Source organism: Chinchilla lanigera, unplaced genomic scaffold (assembly GCF_000276665.1).
Source record: "Chinchilla lanigera isolate Chin_1 unplaced genomic scaffold, ChiLan1.0 scaffold00010, whole genome shotgun sequence".
NCBI lineage: Eukaryota > Metazoa > Chordata > Mammalia > Rodentia > Chinchillidae > Chinchilla > Chinchilla lanigera.
In genome coordinates this window covers 6130334-6148381 of record NW_004955411.1, presented here as the reverse complement: position 1 = coordinate 6148381, position 18048 = coordinate 6130334, and the positions used below count along the sequence as shown (strand labels likewise).

At 41.9% G+C, this 18048-nt stretch overlaps 1 protein-coding gene across 1 annotated transcript in view; it reads right to left on the bottom strand.

Annotated features, from left to right (window-relative positions):
- The window catches only part of Pkhd1 (polycystic kidney and hepatic disease 1 (autosomal recessive)), a gene marked incomplete in the record, with an annotated part of 446270 nt that overhangs the window by 285988 nt on the left and 142234 nt on the right, over window positions 1-18048 (bottom strand). The window contains 1 exon segment of the mRNA XM_013510899.1: window positions 5395-5607. Within this exon segment, the coding sequence (XP_013366353.1) occupies window positions 5395-5607 (213 nt within the window).

Genomic DNA, 18048 nt, shown 5'->3' with positions numbered 1-18048 from the left:
TTTCAATTTTACATACCCATTCTATGCAACATTTGAATATTTCTGCATCTTAGTCTAGTTTCAGTCACCTTGGAATGGAGGAGTGAAAAGGGTGATTTATATAAGGATAAGTACAATATTCTGTCCCCTTGGGAGCCATATAGATCCTAAGCCTGTAGATAAATCCAGCAGTCTTTGGGAGGCCTTCTGATATTTTTTAAAAGAGCGGACCTACTTTCCCTGGTGGTAGATAACAGAAGACCTTGTGAAACCCGGAAATGCCAATGGACACACAGAAGTCCATAAGGAGTGATGCCATCCCCTACAGAGATAACCAGAGGTAACGTGAGTTCCTGTGCGTTCAGAACGCCGAAGGCTTTCGTGTCCGCTGACAGGGGCCTCCATACCCATCCTATGGTTTGTCCCCAAAAATTCATAAATCCATTCATTTATTTTGTCTCAACTTGTTTCCACTGGGATCCTGTACCTTGAAACAAAACTATTTAAGAGTAGTAAAGCCACATACCAAAAAAAAAAAAAAGTGCTATGTCACAGCTATGGTTCATGTTCCAACTCAAGAGGATAACAGACAAGGAGAAAAACAAGAAGAAACAAGTAAGGCATAGGGAGAAAAGGAGATGCTCTGGGTAGACAGAAGGCAGCCTAGAACTGATGGATCAGATGACAAGAGAGCAGAGATCTAAAGGGTATGTTATTGGTATACAGAAACTGTTATGAAATGAAAACAGATTCCAGAAAGTTGCATCTTATACCAGAGGACAGACGCTATAGAAAATGTCTGCACTTAATCAGTCTGGGGAAACTAAGAAATCATGCACAGAAGGGCCCTGGGCTCTTCAAGAGAATCTGTACCCCATAAGTGAAGGGTTTGGGCTACCACAGTGCTTTTGCATCACAATTTTAACAGCAGAACTCTTTTATTCTAATAAAATATTATTTTTGAAGACAGATACACAACAAAGATAAAAACAGTGAATTGATTAGTTGAACAACTCAAGTCTTTATTGCTTGAGCTCCAAATACTTCACTGTTTGCAGAACTCCTGAAGCCCCACCAGGACCCATTTGGATTTTGCAGAGCACAGTGTGAAAATCACTGGCCAGGAGCATACTTACACGCAGCCTACTCCACACACACTAAACCATGCTTGAACATAGCCCAATACTCTTTAGAAACTTCAATGATGGAGCATAATTCAGTGCTTGTCAAAAGCATGGAATTGAGGCACTTACTGGAAGAAAATAAACCACATGTAAACTTGCTTATTAGGTCCTTTCTATTTGTTCCTACTAAATATGTTAAGTTCATAGCAATTGCACTAAGGCTTTCATTAATCACATCCCACATACTAGTTTTTCTCAGAAATTTCCAGTGCTATTTAGTGCCTATATCTTGTAGTTTCTTGAAAAGGACAAAGAAGTCCAGTGAAGGCCAAAAGACTGCTTTTCTCCTAGGAAACTGTCAGCCAAATTTCTCAGGGAGGAACTGGAAATGAAATGAGAGACATTGATAAATTTCCCTGCTGAACAATCAATAAAAGCCCCACCGTCCTGCTCAGACTCCCACTGTGGAAGCAAGAGCCATAATTACATTGTCAAAAATTCAAGTTGCCCCAGCTGACAGCAACCCCCTGAAAAGTGACAAATGATTGACACTCAGTTCGCATTGGTGAAGCTGGATTGGCAGATGGGGTAGCCAAGGCAAAAGGCAAGAGTGAAATTTCCCTATTGATTTCATCCACCCAAACCCCAGACCTCCTTAGGAGGAATCCTGAGACCCTTTGGTCATAGTAACGTATCCAAGTGAGCAGGTGACAGGACTTACTAAACAACCTAAACTCCACCTGAGATTTCGAACATGTCCTGTTGGGATCCACTTCAAGACAAAGAAAATGGGGAGGGGGGAGGTTTGTGGGTATGTGTGACTGTGAGTCTGTGTATGTGTGTGTGTGCACGCACGTGCAGGTGTGTGTACATGAGCACATGAATGTGAGTTTTTCTGCATTAAAAGACATAAAACATGCTTTTAACTCCAGCTTTCCTTGGGACAGCTGAGCAACAAAGCTTGTCTGCTGTGTGCTTAGTGGTTTTAACTTATGTTAAAAATCAGCTAGAGCAGAAGGGTGGGATGAAGAGCAGGAAGGGAGGTGTGGGCAGCGGTATCCCTGACATGTAGACCCCTGTATGTGATTCTCTATGATCTGACTTAGAGCCAGGTTAGAATTTGGCAGTTCTCTCCCGACTGGATATCAGGAAGGAAGTCTGCAAAGGGCCTTTCAGGGCACAGCGGCCTGCTTCTGACTGCATTAGGGCCCGGGAGGGTGGTCCTAAGAACTCGCTTGTAACCGTGCCCAGGAACAGAGGCTGCCCTGTGCTGGGAGCTGCTGTATCACAGAGATAAAATCCCAAAGTGTCTGCCGGTTATGGGAACAGAAAGGCAGGTGCCTGTGAGTGTTGCTGCCTCATGGTCTCCAAGGCTAAGCCCCCTCTCACATTGATGAGGGGACAGGCATGGAACTTAATAGAAAAATCCCTAGGCAAAGTGGGCCTCGTGACAAATTTTGGAGGAAAGGAAGCCCCTTCACTCTCTTTATCCTCTTTAAAATTTCCTCACCCATAGAATAATGAGGCACTAGATACCTAACTGCTTTTTTAAAATTGTAAGAACTATGGATCTTTGGGTCACCCTGTGCTGGAGACTGGGAAGTACATCATGAACCAGGAATGGGAAAGGGTCATGGGTTTGCTGGTTTTAGAGAGCAGTTTGCCCAAGGTCATAGCTGATAAGCAGCAGAACTGAACCGGTTTCTGATCCCCTAGTTATCAACCATGGAAACTCTTGTTCTCAGGCCTGCCTCAGGCCCACTGGATTAGACTCTGGAGGTGAGACCCAAAAATCTTGACCCATAAACTCTCTCCAGAAAAACCTGTGCGCCAAAATTGGTGAATCTCCACACTACACCGTCTTGGGAGGATCAGAACATGTTGGGTCGTTAGGGACTTTCTGGTACAAGGCAGTGAATCAAGTTGCTCACAGTCTTGTGCATTAGACAGCAAAAGGAAATTAGTTTTTCTCTAAAGCCTTGGTGTCATCAGACCCACCTTTGGCCCTGGGAAAAGGCCAGCAAAATTACATAACGATTTGAAGCATGATGTACTATCATGCTGGAGGGGAAATCTGTTTGAGACCTCAGGTGGTGAGGGAGAGTGGGGCGGGATTGATGAGCCACAAGTGAGCATGTGTCTCCAGCAGACACATCAGAAGGGGACCCCTTTCACCCTGATGCTCAGCGGCCTTCTACATAACATCTCTTCCAAATGACTACGACACTGCAGCACCATTATCAGAGGAAAGAGCCTGGTTTTGCCTGTGTTCTATGTGCAAGCCCTGTGGGTCACATGGGTCCTAGTCCTCTGTGAGACAGGGAGGAGGGAACGGGTTACACAGCTGCAGCTGGCAGGTCTGAAAGCACAAAAGGAGAAGCTTGACAGGAACAAGCTTGACAGGAAAAGCGAGGGAGAATGACAGGAAAAGCAAAGAAGAAATGGAAACAGCGGCACTCAAATTTTCTTAAAACAAAGGACAAGGTTCATTTAAAATACAGGTACATAAGCATATAATTATGTCTTCTTTAATCTCTCATATCTTGAACATAAGAATGAGAAGCAGTTAGAATGAAATGAAAAAGGCAGACTAAAAGAATTCAGGCAGTATCCACTCATTTGAATTCCGATTTCTAGCAGGAGTTGTACCACAAGCATTGTATAGGACAGTGGATCTTGAATCTGAGGACTCTCAGGTCGTTCAGATGATCAAAAGCCTGGCTGAAGGCCTGTTATGCGCCCCTTTGTTCTGTGCCCTTTTTTCTGCAGCTGTTTTTCTCTCCATGGGGTAAACAGCGGCACTGTGGTTTGGTGTTTTAAATGAACATCAGTCTAGAGCACGCAGCTGAAGATCATGGCTATTCGTGAATGGACAGGAGATGCTCATGCATCCTGGACTACAAGATCAGTGTTGTCTGGATGATGAAGGTAAGAGGATGGTACACCTCTTTGGAAGGAAAATATGAAAATCAACATAGTAGGATTTGATTTCTGCCCGGTAGTTATCGGGTTTTTAAACCTTAAAACTGTAATCTTTATTATCTAGCTTAATTAAACACTTGAAGAAAAGATCTTGCTTCCTCTTATAATAAAACAAAAAGGCTCGTAGAGTTCATTTTGGTAAACAATGACTGAAAGGCACAGTTCATCATGGACAGAGCCTGGACAGAGAACAATGTCCGACTCCTTAGCACACATCTAGAGTAATTACTGTCTCATAGGTGGTTTTATTTTGTCATGCTAATACACGATGTCCACACCTAAGTTCACACTTGAGTCCACACTTTTGATCTGCCTTTGGCACATGCTACACAAGCAATAGTACGCAAGTATCCACTGAAATATACATAACATTCATAATTTTTCTTACATTTTCCAGCTGATGCTCACAAGTACCCTGGCATACATAGTAATTTCCTGAAACTTAAGGGGGAAAGTCCATTTTTCAAGGTAGAATTAGGTGATCAGAAGGCAAATAAACATGAAGCAGAGATACACGGCAGCCTAAACCCAGCTTTCTTCTAGTAATCCAAAAACATCCAATCCATTAGTATGAGGATTCTGAGTCCAACTGTAATTGAACTCTGTTCACAGGGTAGTGATGGGGGAAGGAAGAGGCTCACCAATAAAACAGAATGAAGTTGTCCTCATGGGGTTTGTAATGCCAGGATACTACATGTAGAAAAGCACTCAGGTATGCTAAGTAATTATATGAGTTTTTGCTAGGTTATGCTGCAATTACAAATGCAAACCTCACAGGCTTACAACAAAAAAAAGTTCTAGTTCTTTACTCAAAAATCAACCATCATCAGGAACTTGCATCATCAGTCTCCCACTTTGAAGGAAGCTCCCCTGATCAGGGACAGGCTATTCTCAAGTGGAAGGAAAGAGCAAACTGACTAAAGCATCACAACAACTCTTAAAACTTCCACTGCCCATGCACTCGATCACTTCTGCTCACGTACCGGTAATTAAAATGAGTCCAGGGTTTAGGCCACTCTCAGCGGGACAGGGAAGTACGTCCACCCACGTAAAGACTGAGCACCCGACAGTGGGCAAAGCCAACCCTCTCACAGGAAGAGGAGCAAACAATGAGGAACCGGAGTACGATCTGCCATAAGAACCATAACAATTTTATTTGTTTTTAAGGAAATCGTGTCATGCTCTAATTGACCTGTTGCCTCAGCAACTAATAGCCAGGTGTTCTTAAATAGTTTTATCAATTGCCATTGCCCAGGCATTTGTTAGACACAGCTCTATTTCATTTCCTCTACTCAGCTGCTAAACTCACCGTGCAGTGAAAGAGTTCCATTCCTCACAGCCAGGAACTTGACACCGTAGGGAAAGAAGGGAGTAGAATGGGAACTCCCATAGAGCTTGATCTGAGCTTTGCCTTTAAAGGGCTTGTCCTCTGATCCAATCCGGAGCTCTCCACCATCAGAAACAAGGATGGAGTGGGCCCTGAGCTCAATAGGCCCTGGACCCATGAAAATCAGCTTGCCTCCTAATGCACAAAGACAAAAGAGTCAGGTTTTAGGAGGATAAGGCTCACAGTTTCAAGGTTATCTTGATAGTTCCAAAGTCTGATGAAATCTGCTTCATTCATATAATTCTTCTGGCATTTAGACTAATTTTATGTTGCACTGTTTTGTAGAAGCACAGTAGGGTCTCCAAGACACCCAGGGGTAGAAGCCAGTTTGGGTTAGATATTAATATTCACTGCAGCTTTGCTTGCAGTATTTTTGTGACAATAATCTCAATGACTAGCAATTTAGAGCTGGTTAAATAAGGAAAGAGAAGGCTACTCACTTTACCACTTAGCACAAGATTAAAACAGTTTATAAAATTAAGCTTAAAAAGATAGAAAAAGAAGTATACAAAAAATATGGATAGAGGAAAATGTGCCCAAACTATAAGAATTATGAGAATTAAAAGAAAAGTCCTAGAAAATTAGGGCTAACATCATGGAACTTGCAACATTTTAGCTGGCCACCATCCAGGACACTTTCTTTTGCTAATAGACTCTAATTTCCTGGATTGCTCTTCCTTGATTGAATGGAGCTGAGGCAGACAGCCAATCAAGACTTCTCGTCTGACCATAGCCTGAGTCACAGATTAATGCTTCAAAAGGAATCCAGAGCCAAAAGAAAGACAGGAAATGTTCAGATCTAGTAGTGGCATTCTAATAAGCCTAAGCAGAGTTCCTGCGTCTGAGTGCCCCACCTACAAACTCTCTCATCTCCAATGGCTTGATTTCTGTTTACTTCTGTACTTAATTTCCACTGATTCAATAAGCTACCCAATACTTTCTCAATAAACTTCCTATTTTCAAGAATAGCTGATTTCTGTCATTTACAACCTCGTAACCTTAACAGATTCAGATACCATTCTGCTCTAATATCCACATTTTCTGTAACACAGGAATACAACTGTAATGACAGGATTCTATGTTGTAAGAGTAATTAAGTGTTAAAAGAATACTTTCATCTTTATAATACCTTCCTTTAAAGGAATTTGGGGTATTTACATTTCACATGGAACATTCTCAATATGGCAAAAGCTTCTCACAGAAGCCCTGTAAGCTGGATGAACTGTTAAACCTGTCTCCCTCCTCTGACTGGTTCTCAGAAGTTCTGCACTTCGGTCTTCTAACCTGTAACAGAGTGGTCAGAGTCATGACTGTGTACTGAAAACTCCAGAGGTCTTCTTTTCCGAACCCTAAATTAGTTTCCCATTTCCTCGCAATGAAAGTTGAAGTCCTTACTCCGGACTACCAAAGGCCCCTCCCCAGTCACTACTCATCTGCAACATGTCAGCCAAACCTATAATATGTTCATCTTTGGAGACTTGCCCCTTCACACATCTGCTCTGCTATGGTTTGCGTAGGTTTGCCTCTCAAAACTCACACAGAGGTTTATTCTTATGTCCATCATATTAAGAGGGTAGAAGCTTAATCCAGTGATGGAGCTGAGAGATGACTCTTTGGGGTTGTGTGATCAGGATGGGGAGACAGACCATACAGAAAAAAAATTACACCTAACCCAACCCTACAAAGACAAAGTGCAGCCTGCAGAGTGCATGAGGGCGGGGGCGGGAAGGTGCTCCCAAAGGCCTGTACCTTGCTGTTTGCATTTCCAGCCTCTAAAACTATGAGCTAAAATAAACTTCGTTGTGTAAAATAACCTGCCTCATGTTTTATAGAGTTGATTAATACCTGCTCCAAACACACTGACCTAGTTGTTTTCAAGCAGCTCAAAAACCTGTAATATGCTCTTCCTCTACTTAGCATGCTTTTTAGTCAGACATTCGACTGCCTTGCTGCCCCTTGCTCTATCCAAACATGAACTCCTCACCGAGGCCTTCCCTCTCCATAACATCTGATCACAGATACACTATATATTCACATTTGTTTTCTTCTCTCTCTCTCCACTAGAATGCGTGCTTCATGAAGAATAATCAGTTCTCTTCTAAATTCCTTGTGTCTGGAGCAGAAACTGGTAGGAATTGTTCAGAGGATGAATATATGTGTTTTTTCAGAGAATCTGATGTTAAGTATCTGAACTTCCTTATATACACACACAAACATATACCCTCACTCTTATTTTTTCAGAAAGGATATTGCTAATCTAAAAAGTCATATATTGTCTCAATGAACTAAAGGTGGGAAAAGGATGTGATGTGAACAATATTTTATCAATAGCTCAAACAGCAGATTCTACTGTTATAGGGAGGGTCTTTGTGATAGTCAACTCCTCGCCTGCTAAATTTAGCCATAAATCGAGTGTGCCGAATAACTTATTGGAATTGCTGTTGCTCTCCAAAACTAACACCTGGAAGTGGTTATACATGCACTGGAGGAATGAGATGGAAAGGAGAGGAAGCCTTTAGTAGCTTTTGTTTACCTCCATCATAGTGCAGAACGAGTAATCAGTAAATGTTTGACCAGTGGTCAAAGGTGGAGACTACTTCTTCCCTGACCTTCTGTTCTAAACCTTCTCTGAAGCATTCCTTTTCTCTTCATCCAGCCTTCTAGTTTTCCTAATACCTGAGCTGCACACCATCAGTAATAGTCACCAGATACTTACTTGGTCTAGATCCCTTGTGACTCCATTAAACCATAATTATAATGACACACCCCATTTAGATATCTACTTTTTCCCCTCTGTAAAATGTTCCTGGTAAGAGTTGCTTCCTCAGAGAATTGTGATGACACTAATTAAAATAATGCTTATAGGATCCTGGTCCAGGGTCTGACACCTACTGGGGATGCTGCACTGGTGTCTGCTGCTATCACACTTAGCATCTCCAGTTACAGTTACCCCACCATCACCACAGTCTGTTCACTTGCTAGGTCATCTTCCAACATCTCACTGTTGCTGGTCCTGACTTTCTTTTGAACCATGTCGTTTAAATCATACACTAAGTCTGTATCTAAGAAACAGCGGACTCTCTTCCAGCAAGCTATAGGCTCCATGCCACAGCAATAGCCCTCTCCTTAACAGATTTCCAAAACCCACTAGAAATTTCAACTTTAATCTTCCCTTCCACTGTCATTGCTCCTAGAAATGCAGTAGTAAAGTGAATCTCACTGCGAACAAGAAGAAAGACATGTGCTACGGTCCACATATTTATATTAACACAAACTTTCGCACACTGACCAGTGGCATTAATGTCAAGCTAATCATGTTCAGCTGGTGGACCATAGATTTGCATGGCCTTCTAACTCTGGGACATTTGAGGTCTACACTCTAAGGATGCAGTAAGATGTGCATTGGACATTAATAGAGACAGGAGCTTATGCTTTCCTGACACCAACTATGCGGCAGTGAACTCAGAATTCTACTTGAGAAAGACACATACATGTTCAAAAATGTAAAAAAGACAACAGAGAAAACTAGAGTGTTAACATTTGTTAGGCACTTACCATGTGCCAAATCTTTAGGTACTTTGTCTCAAATGACGTTCGGACCCAGCCCGTGAGGTAAGCACCCCATTTTGTACTTCACAGAGCAAAACCTGAGCACAGAGGAGCTTATACTTCTTCCTGTCCAAGGAGGCAGAGCCAGGCCTTGGAACCCAGGCCACCTGACAGAAAAGCTCATATTTTATCCATTTCCACAAACCCTTCCTGATAGAGTTCTCATTAATTAGGGTTGTTTTCATAGTTACATTTAAGGGAAAACATGTGTTAACCTCCGTAAGTTTGCCTATGGCTTGTTTATATATGGTTTATTTTAATTTTGTTAATGGAGATATACCTTGCCTCATTCCAGAAAGGATTTGAAGCAGATTACAAGGATTAGTGTATAAATATATAAACCTGGGTTTTGCCCCTTGTACCATTAAGCAAAATATTAAATACACTGAGACAAATTGGTAGAAATTTGGACACACCATTTACTGACAGGAACTAATAGCAATGCTAATGAAGGAAGAGGAGTTCGACCCATGGAAAATGAATGATTTGTGTTGTCAAGGGTGCTATAAACAGAACTGATTAATATGGTCATCATTAGCCACTGCTAATATGCATTCCCTCTTCACTCTATTAGTGGAAAATATACATAGGCCGAGGTACATTAAGAATATGATGAGGAATTCTGCTATTTTTGCCTAAAGTAATTATAAGTGATAATAAAAGGAAAAGCTTCTTTGTGTGAAAGATTGTAGGACTATTTAGTCTATCTCTGGGTGGAGGCCTCAAGATTTCTATCCTCACACTCTATTAGTTTAAAATAAATATACATGGGTTGCTTCACAGGATGGTTACTTGAATACAGGAGGGCAATCAGCAGACTTTATTTCTCCACTTTATAGAGCTTGGCCCCATTTCTGAGAGCTAAAATAAAGAGCAGGGCTAAAATCAGCCTTTGGCTCTGACCCTTAAATTGCTTGTTATGAGTTTCATGAAAGCTAACTACGTCCCACAAGTGACCCTGGGTAATTTTATAAAAATCAATCAACCATCATTATTGTTACTTCCCCTCTAAAATAAATAAATGAACATAACTTTTTACATGTAATCACTTCTTTCCATGAAACATCTCTTTTATTTCTTTTCAAGGGAAGTAACAGAGACTTTTAGCAGCTAGCTAATGTTCGCAAAGTACCTCAAAACCTACTTTTGGGTAACCCTCCAATTAACCATCCTCTGTAATGACCACAAAATAATTTGTTGTTTTCTTAAGAAAGCAAATACAGAGTTCTAGTTTCCCTTTACAGGAAAAAAATTAGAGTGTATTTTACCATACAATAATACTCTTCAAAAGAACTGCCTACCCCTGCTGGCTTCAGCTCTTTCCTTCTACTCTTTCGAATCCTTCCTAGTCAATCCTTAGCTTGACTTTTCCACAAAAACTGTTCCTGTTGAAGTCACAAATAGCAACCACGTTGGTGAATCCATGGTCCAATATGGCCACCGTGACACTTGGTTCGGCTTTTGTTGAAACCCCTGCCCCTTATTTGCTCAGCATGGGGTCTTCTGGGGCTGACTCTCACCACCCAGGTGATTTTTCTGATCACTGGTACTTGGTGTGTCTGTAAACACGGCCCTCTTGGACATGGTCACTTTTTTAGCACTATGTATACTGCTTCTCCTACCTTGCCTCAAGATTTTTGAACACCACTGTAGCTAACTGCTGATGAATCCCCAATGTGTATCTTCAAGCTTGACTCTGGCCTCATCTTGAGATTTATATGCCACCTGCATGGTCGGCATCTCTGCTTGGGTGTCTCACGAGCTTCTGCTCAAATGTTAAGCCCCTCCTCTCCTCACCATACAGGTATTCTTGCAGTCCTCCCCACCTCTGTGAACGGATAACTCCAACCTTCTAGTTGCTCAGACCGAAAACAGTAGAGTCAGCTTTCACTCTCACCCTACAGCCAGTCCATCAGAAAACTCTATGCATTCTACCTTCAGGATACCTCTATGATCCAATCCCTGTTCACAGCCTCCCTATCTATATACATTGGCCTTTAAATTATGCTTGTCTCAGCCCTGGGTTATGGGAACAGCCTCTTAACGCAGCTTCCAGTTTCTGCCCTCACCTGTCCTCAGGGTCAGCTCTCAAAACAGCATCCAGTGCTGTTGCTTTTCCTTTCAAAACAAACCACATCGTATCATCTCTCTGTTCAAAATCCTGCAGTGGCTGCCAGCATGTTCAGAGAGAAAGCCTGCCAAGCCCTTCGTGTCTGGCTTTTGCTCAGACTCCCTCCCCTCTCCTCATTGCTCCCAACACTCCTACCATGCCGACATTCTTTACTCCCCAGCTTTGCAGCTCTGCCCTCACTATGCAAATCCTCCCGGCCCCCACCCCAATGCGTGTTCTCTACCCACCTCTCATCCTGTCTTGTTCTGTGGTACTAAGCATGTCCAGCAAAAATACCATTCATTTACCCACTGTTTCCCTTAGAGAAAAAACCCTATAGAGCAAGATTTTTGACCTGCTTTGTTCACAGTCATAATCTGTGGCCCTAGAACAGTGCCTGGCAGACGGGATGCATGGTAAGTGCTCACTGAGTGCATAAAGGAAATAGGAGTTGAAGCTGTGAATGTAAATGAGTTCTCGCAGAGAGGACAGACAGGTAGACTGACAACGGAAGTGAGGTGAGAGGAAAAGCACTACTACATCCACATCTAAAGAGGAGAGTAAAAGCAAGCAGTGAGATTCTTGGAGAACTCTCAGCACTTTTTAGGAAAAGATTGAAGAGCTGTGAAGATGGCAATGACGGTGTGAGACCCTTAACATCGTGTTTAGGAAGATCAGAGCCAGTGTGCTGGACCAATGAGTGAATGATGGGTGACGAGTGAGTCCAGGAAGACTGATTCCGTCTGTAAGCGGAGGGAAGATGAGAGGTGGAACAAGGCCTCCACAGGGATCCGAGTACCACAACTGATTAATTTGCATCACCAGACTAAATAATGTGTTTACACAAAGCTTTGCCTAAATTTTGAGATGTATACTATCTAATTTACTTCACTCCACTGACTAACACTCATTCAGTTTTTTCCCTTAAAAATTCCGGCAGCCTGTGTCTCAGTACTTTTCACCTGTAAATAGTCAAGTCAGTAGTCAGGAGCCTGGATTTGCCTGCCCACGGAGAACTCTAGACGATCACCCATTCAGGATGGAGAGATACCGCCCTGCCCCCGTGCCGAGAGCTGGCTGAATGGCCTGGGTAGAGTTGGGGGCACATTGCTGTCCCCTACTCCACTGTGCTGCTTTAAGATGGGAATCAGACAGAGGAGAGAAAAAGGAGACGAGGTCTACATTTTGGGAATGTAGCCACAGCCTGCAGCCCGCACTCTGATGGGGATGCACAGTTTCCTTTGTTGGCAAGATCCGGATTAGACTTGTGCCTGATTCACTGGAGCACAGCCTCAGAAGCCTTCGAGGTGGGCTTGTCCCCAGCCACAGAGGCGGAAAATCAATTTGGCTGGCAAACGAGAGCCCCCAAGAGCTCAGTCCACGCTCCATAATACTATCCACTAGCAGCTCAGGAAATAGATGCCTGAGCCCTCACATATTCATGGGGGATGTGAGGCATAAATCAGGCTTTAAGGATTGGGGGCAAAGGGAAAGGACGCTCTGCCTGGCTACTAATTAATCAAGCACAGAGCACCTATCCCCAGCAACCTGGGACAGAGCCACGCACACAGGCAGGCCAAGGCTGCTGCTGCTGTGTTTCCCATTTCTTTTTCATTTCAATTAAAATAGATATTGGATGAAATTTTCCCCGTTAGCTGATGCTGCTTATACATCCCCCTGTTCTTCCTTTAATTAAAAACATGCTTATTGCAATACTTGCCAGAATCACTTTAACGGTATTTTAATTGTAATGTCTCTGCCTGATTAAAAAAAGAAAATATGAACTAGAAAGTGTTTGCAAAAATGTTCTCAGGATGCAGGCAAAGAATGAAACAGCTCCCCCAGAATGGAAGCCACACACTGGCTCCTTAATTAGCCTAACACTGCGTTCACATGGGGAGCATGGAAAAGGACACATACATACCCACATATATATGAAATAAAGTCACTGACTCGGAGCCACCGACAATAGCAGTTTGGAGAAACAGTTTTCATCAGCTCAGATTTCCTTGGCAGGAAAGAGAACTGCATCCGGCCGAAAATGCCACGCTCGGGATAAGCCCGTTCTGTGCAGCCAACCTAGTTTCCACTGTTCTCTGCAAGGGACACACAGCCTTTGGGGAAAGAGCAGCTGGGCCAGGTTAATTGCCTTCCAGTTCTGACAATCCTACGGGGTTCTTTTATTATTTTAGGCTGTTCTCAAACTTGAGCACACATCAGAATCACCTGGAAATCTTAAAACACAGCTGAAGGGGCAGGGGAGGCTCACCCGAAGAACTCGTTTGCTCCAGGGCCTAGAAATGTGCATTATGTTCAAGTTTCCAGGTTACGCAATTGGTGCTCATATACTACTGCATACAGGTATGTTAAGTGATTGTTCGATGGACTCAGCGTCCATGGTCTGGGCATGTTTGCTATCATCTAAGACAGTTCGAGAAGCTTGGGATTATGGATTAATTCCCTTAATCTTTCCACCTACATTTACTGTTATTATCCTGTCCCTTTGTCAGGCACTAAAGTAAAAATGTTAAAAACAAACAAACAAAAAATAAAAAACACCAGTTGTTATTCCAAATGGTCGCAGTGACATGGAATTGTTCCAGGTAAGTGGAAATACCCTAGTCTTAGTGAACTGGCCTACTTTACGCTTAACTGAGAGAGCAGATGAAAGTTATGATTCAGACGACTACTTTTTCTACAAAACATAAATCTCACTAAGTTAACCTGATAACTGATCTAACACTATACTAATTGAAAGAATAAATGTTTATGGAAGAAAAATTATATAGAAATACTTTTAAAAAGTCAAACATAGCTATAAATAAATGCATTATAGCTGTTAACAATTCTTACACTAAACCTTAATTTTCTTTCTATCCCCAGAAAATCCTAACATTATTTTTCACCAGCAGAGCTTCTTGCATGTAAATGCTCAGGGCCTTGAGCTACTCCATGGCTTTCTAAAATGCCATTTAAGATGTTAGAGGAAAACTCTTTCTAAAGAGAAACAAAAAGAGGACCAAAAAAAACCCAAAATCTGTTTTCTCCAACATCTGTACTAAGCAGATAAAAATCTCCCTAGCCACCAAATTCATTCAGATAAAACCCTTCTTTCTCTTTAACACTGTTCTTGTAGCATGGACCCAGTCATCTCTGTCCAGCCTACAATTGACTAGACTTCTCCAAGTAGACTGTTTTTCTGGAAGGTTTCAAATACAATTATTCTTTAAATACTGTAAACATGATTTGGCTATAACATAACAGCATTAGAAATGAAAGATATTTCTAATAGCAACTTTTAAAAATGAAAATATCCCTTACCACTCCCTGGCCCCGGGAACAGTATACCTGACATGAGAAACAATGGTAATGAAATGCTTAGTCTCCAATATATTTTCATCTGCACAAGAATCTCAGATTTCTAGCTCCATTCCCAGTCTGGATAAGTAGGACCGAGGGATCATTAATCAACAAATGAGACAAGTAAGGAAAGACCAGTCCTCAAGGACTCTGTAAGCAATACTAAGTTTAGACTCGAAGTCAAGGGCTAATGGAAAGCCAATGAAGGGTTTTAAGTAAGGAAATTTGAAACATTCATCTTTCATTACTGAAAATATTATAGCTTCTGCGCTAGGAAGAGACTGGTCCCTTTTGGTAGCATTTTTCATATTATAATATACAAGTTGTCAAGACATAAAACTGTAAATTGTTAAATATCTATCTATCTGTCTGTCTGCCTATGTATTGAAGGCATGTCCTTTCTCACTGCAATGGCTTATCTTTCATTTAAGGCTAATCAAGTGTGTCTGGGACTGTTCTCTGGAGGGAAATAATGTAAGTCGTTGTCTGGTTGGGGAAAATAAGGGGTTTCAGAGCCAAGTGTCCCCCACATTAAAAAGCTTTTGTCTCTGATCTCCTGATATACAAAGAGTAAATGAAATTGGTCCCTGTCTGGACTAACCCGCTAGCATTTGAGGGTACCAGGAACAGCTCTGATTATTTAGAAGTTCACAACTGGCATTAATCTGCCTTTTTTAGGTCAGAAACTCGTTCATTGGTTTATTAATGCAATAATTAATCAACTACCTCTGACATGCCTGGGGACATGATGGTACTGGCCATGTGAAGGTAAGCAGAAGCAGACCTGGTTCCTACTTTCTTAAGCTTATAGCAGTGATCTTTATAATCTTTCCCCAAGTTGGAAGGAAGGAAAAAACATATTAACATTATATTTGTGAAGACCTGAATATGAAAGTAAGTTAAGTTCTTAGCCAATTAAAATTTTATCAGTGACCCACTTAGCTTTGGATATGGCCATAGCTTCTTCTCAATAAAATAAGTAGCACCAACTCGTCAGCAAGAAAGTCCTGATACATAGAGAAGCGCAAGGTAAAGGAGGTAAGAATAGATCTCAAAAACAGTCAGCTGAACTCTTTGTGATGCGGACTCCTGCATTAGACCTCTCCCTTGGAAACTGTGCAGAACATCCCCTCACTTAGCGCCATGCTTGGAGCTACAGGAAGAAAGTTTATGACTCCTCTCCTGGTCTTCCTCCACAGAGCTGCACGCAGACACAATATCACCATTCAGTGGAGGTTTCTGCAAGCCATGTTCCTACTGCAAAGGGAAGGCGATCACCATCATTTCCATTTTGTACTTTAATTCAAAGAGGAGAGGCCTGGCCCAAAGCCGTCAGAGAGTCTGTGACCACCTCAGATTTGAACTCAAGCTCCAGCACGCTTACCAAAATGCACGGTCACCTTCTTATATTATCTGTCCACAACCATCCCACCTCCTGCCTCCAGGGTAGCTGTGTTTAACTAAGAAAAGAGGCGATTCAATATTTTACCTAATTTAATAGTTTGCAGCAAATTGTGTGAGCCCACCAAACCTCTCATGTTGAAGATGTTCAGCAGTAACAGAAGGAAACATCATGCAGAATATCTCATTTGTATCAAAACTCGAGCCTATCTTCCAGTGGATGTTTTTCTGTAGGGAAGAGGCACCTGCTAAGTGACTCACACAGGCCTGATGACAGAGAGACATGGTGATACTTGGGGAGGCCCCGCTTCCTGGTGTCCCTAAATAACTGCACCATGAAGTGTTAACCAAGGCACACCTCCACTGATCCACGGCTAGCTCAGTGGTAGCTAGGAAGAGTGATGTACACAATCCCCGGAACAGAAAGACTTTCTAGGATATAGCGCTTGGTGCCTCCCTCTGAGGTCTTCAGACCCATACAAAGCTTGAAGAAACTCAACAATGAACCCAACAGTGGTCAGGAATAGACATTTCATCTGAATAACTCAAGAATATGCATTTCCATACTAGAGAAACCTCAGGTATAACAGGCTCAGAAAGACCTAAGCGTCCTTCACACTGACCTAAAGAAAGAGTCTAGAGAAAACAAGACCACTTTCCAAGCTGCAGAAGCACATCACGCTGTCATGTAGTCAAAGAAACAGAAAGAATGGAAGCAACCTAACAGGAAGGTTCTGCTACTCCTGCCTGTGAACCTGCTTCCTCTCTCGCCATGGACAGGACACTCAATGCGCATTTTGAAGACAACAGTTGCAAAAGCAGCCCACGCTCTCTACTACCCAGCTCGTTCTTTCAGTCATCCTGTTTGTTTTATACACAGAAGCAGTCACTATAAATACAACTGTAAGTTAGGCCTCAGAGTCAGCCATCTCTTCTATTATCTCTGTTAATCCAGAAGAAAGAGTTGACATTTATTGTTTCCTCTAGACCAGGGTCTGTGCTAAGGGCTTAACATATGTCCTCATTTAATACTCAAAATTGTCTTATAAGGTGCCCCACACAAAAACAAGCAATGCATACTAGCTACTTTTGTACCGTCACTGTCATTATAATCAGACATTTCCAAGAGAGGAAAAGATGGAGGTGTGCAGAGGGTCTCCATTTCCCCAAGGTCACAGAGATTGTATGTGCTGAAGCCTACATTCAGGGTTGGTTCTTTCTGGTTTAAAAGCCTTCCAAGCATTTAACTGCTTTGGTCCTCACCAGTAGACCAAGAAATAGAAAATCACATTAAAGGGAGCCAGTGTACTATTAAGCAGTGGCAGAGAATAGAAACAAGTTTCTGCTCAAGCATTTTAAAGCAAGGGCATTGTGGGTGGTAAGAAACTATAAAATGTCTTTCTTTTATGTTGTTTATACTTAAGGTACACAATATGATTTTATATACACAATATATATAACACACACATTATCTATAGTGATGACTACAGTCAAGGAAATTAGCATACTTATCATCTCAGTTACTACATGTTGTATATATGGATAGGGGAAGGTGGAGAGAGAGAAAGAAGAGAGGGAGAAAGCAATATCTAAAATCTAAAACTTCAGTGTGAGTGGGGAGTTCTTCCTCCCCTGATTCTTTACTGTTCTTTATCTCTAGGTCACTTCACATCAGACTACTTGTCCATCAGATTGGAGAGATTCACTTCTGCTTTCAGGAAGTACAAATGCTTCCTCACTGCACACTACAGCCCCAGATCCTTGCCAGGGATGCCTAAGTCTCTGACAAGACAGCTAATATTCCTTCTTTGGTATTATGGCTCATTATAACTACTTACAATAAAAACAATAAATTTTAATTCAGGAATGCCTATGGCCATTGGGCATCTTCACATAAAAGAAAAATATATAATTGACAAAATCAAGGCAATATGCCTATTTCTACCCCAGGTTATCAGACTAATTGATTAATTCTCTTTTGTGTTTAACAGTCCCCCTAAAATACTTTTTAAAAAGAAGGAAAAGGAGGAATAGATAAAGATAGTAAATAGATGAACTTTGTTTTTTTTTTTTTTTTTTTTTTTTTCTCTGGTACC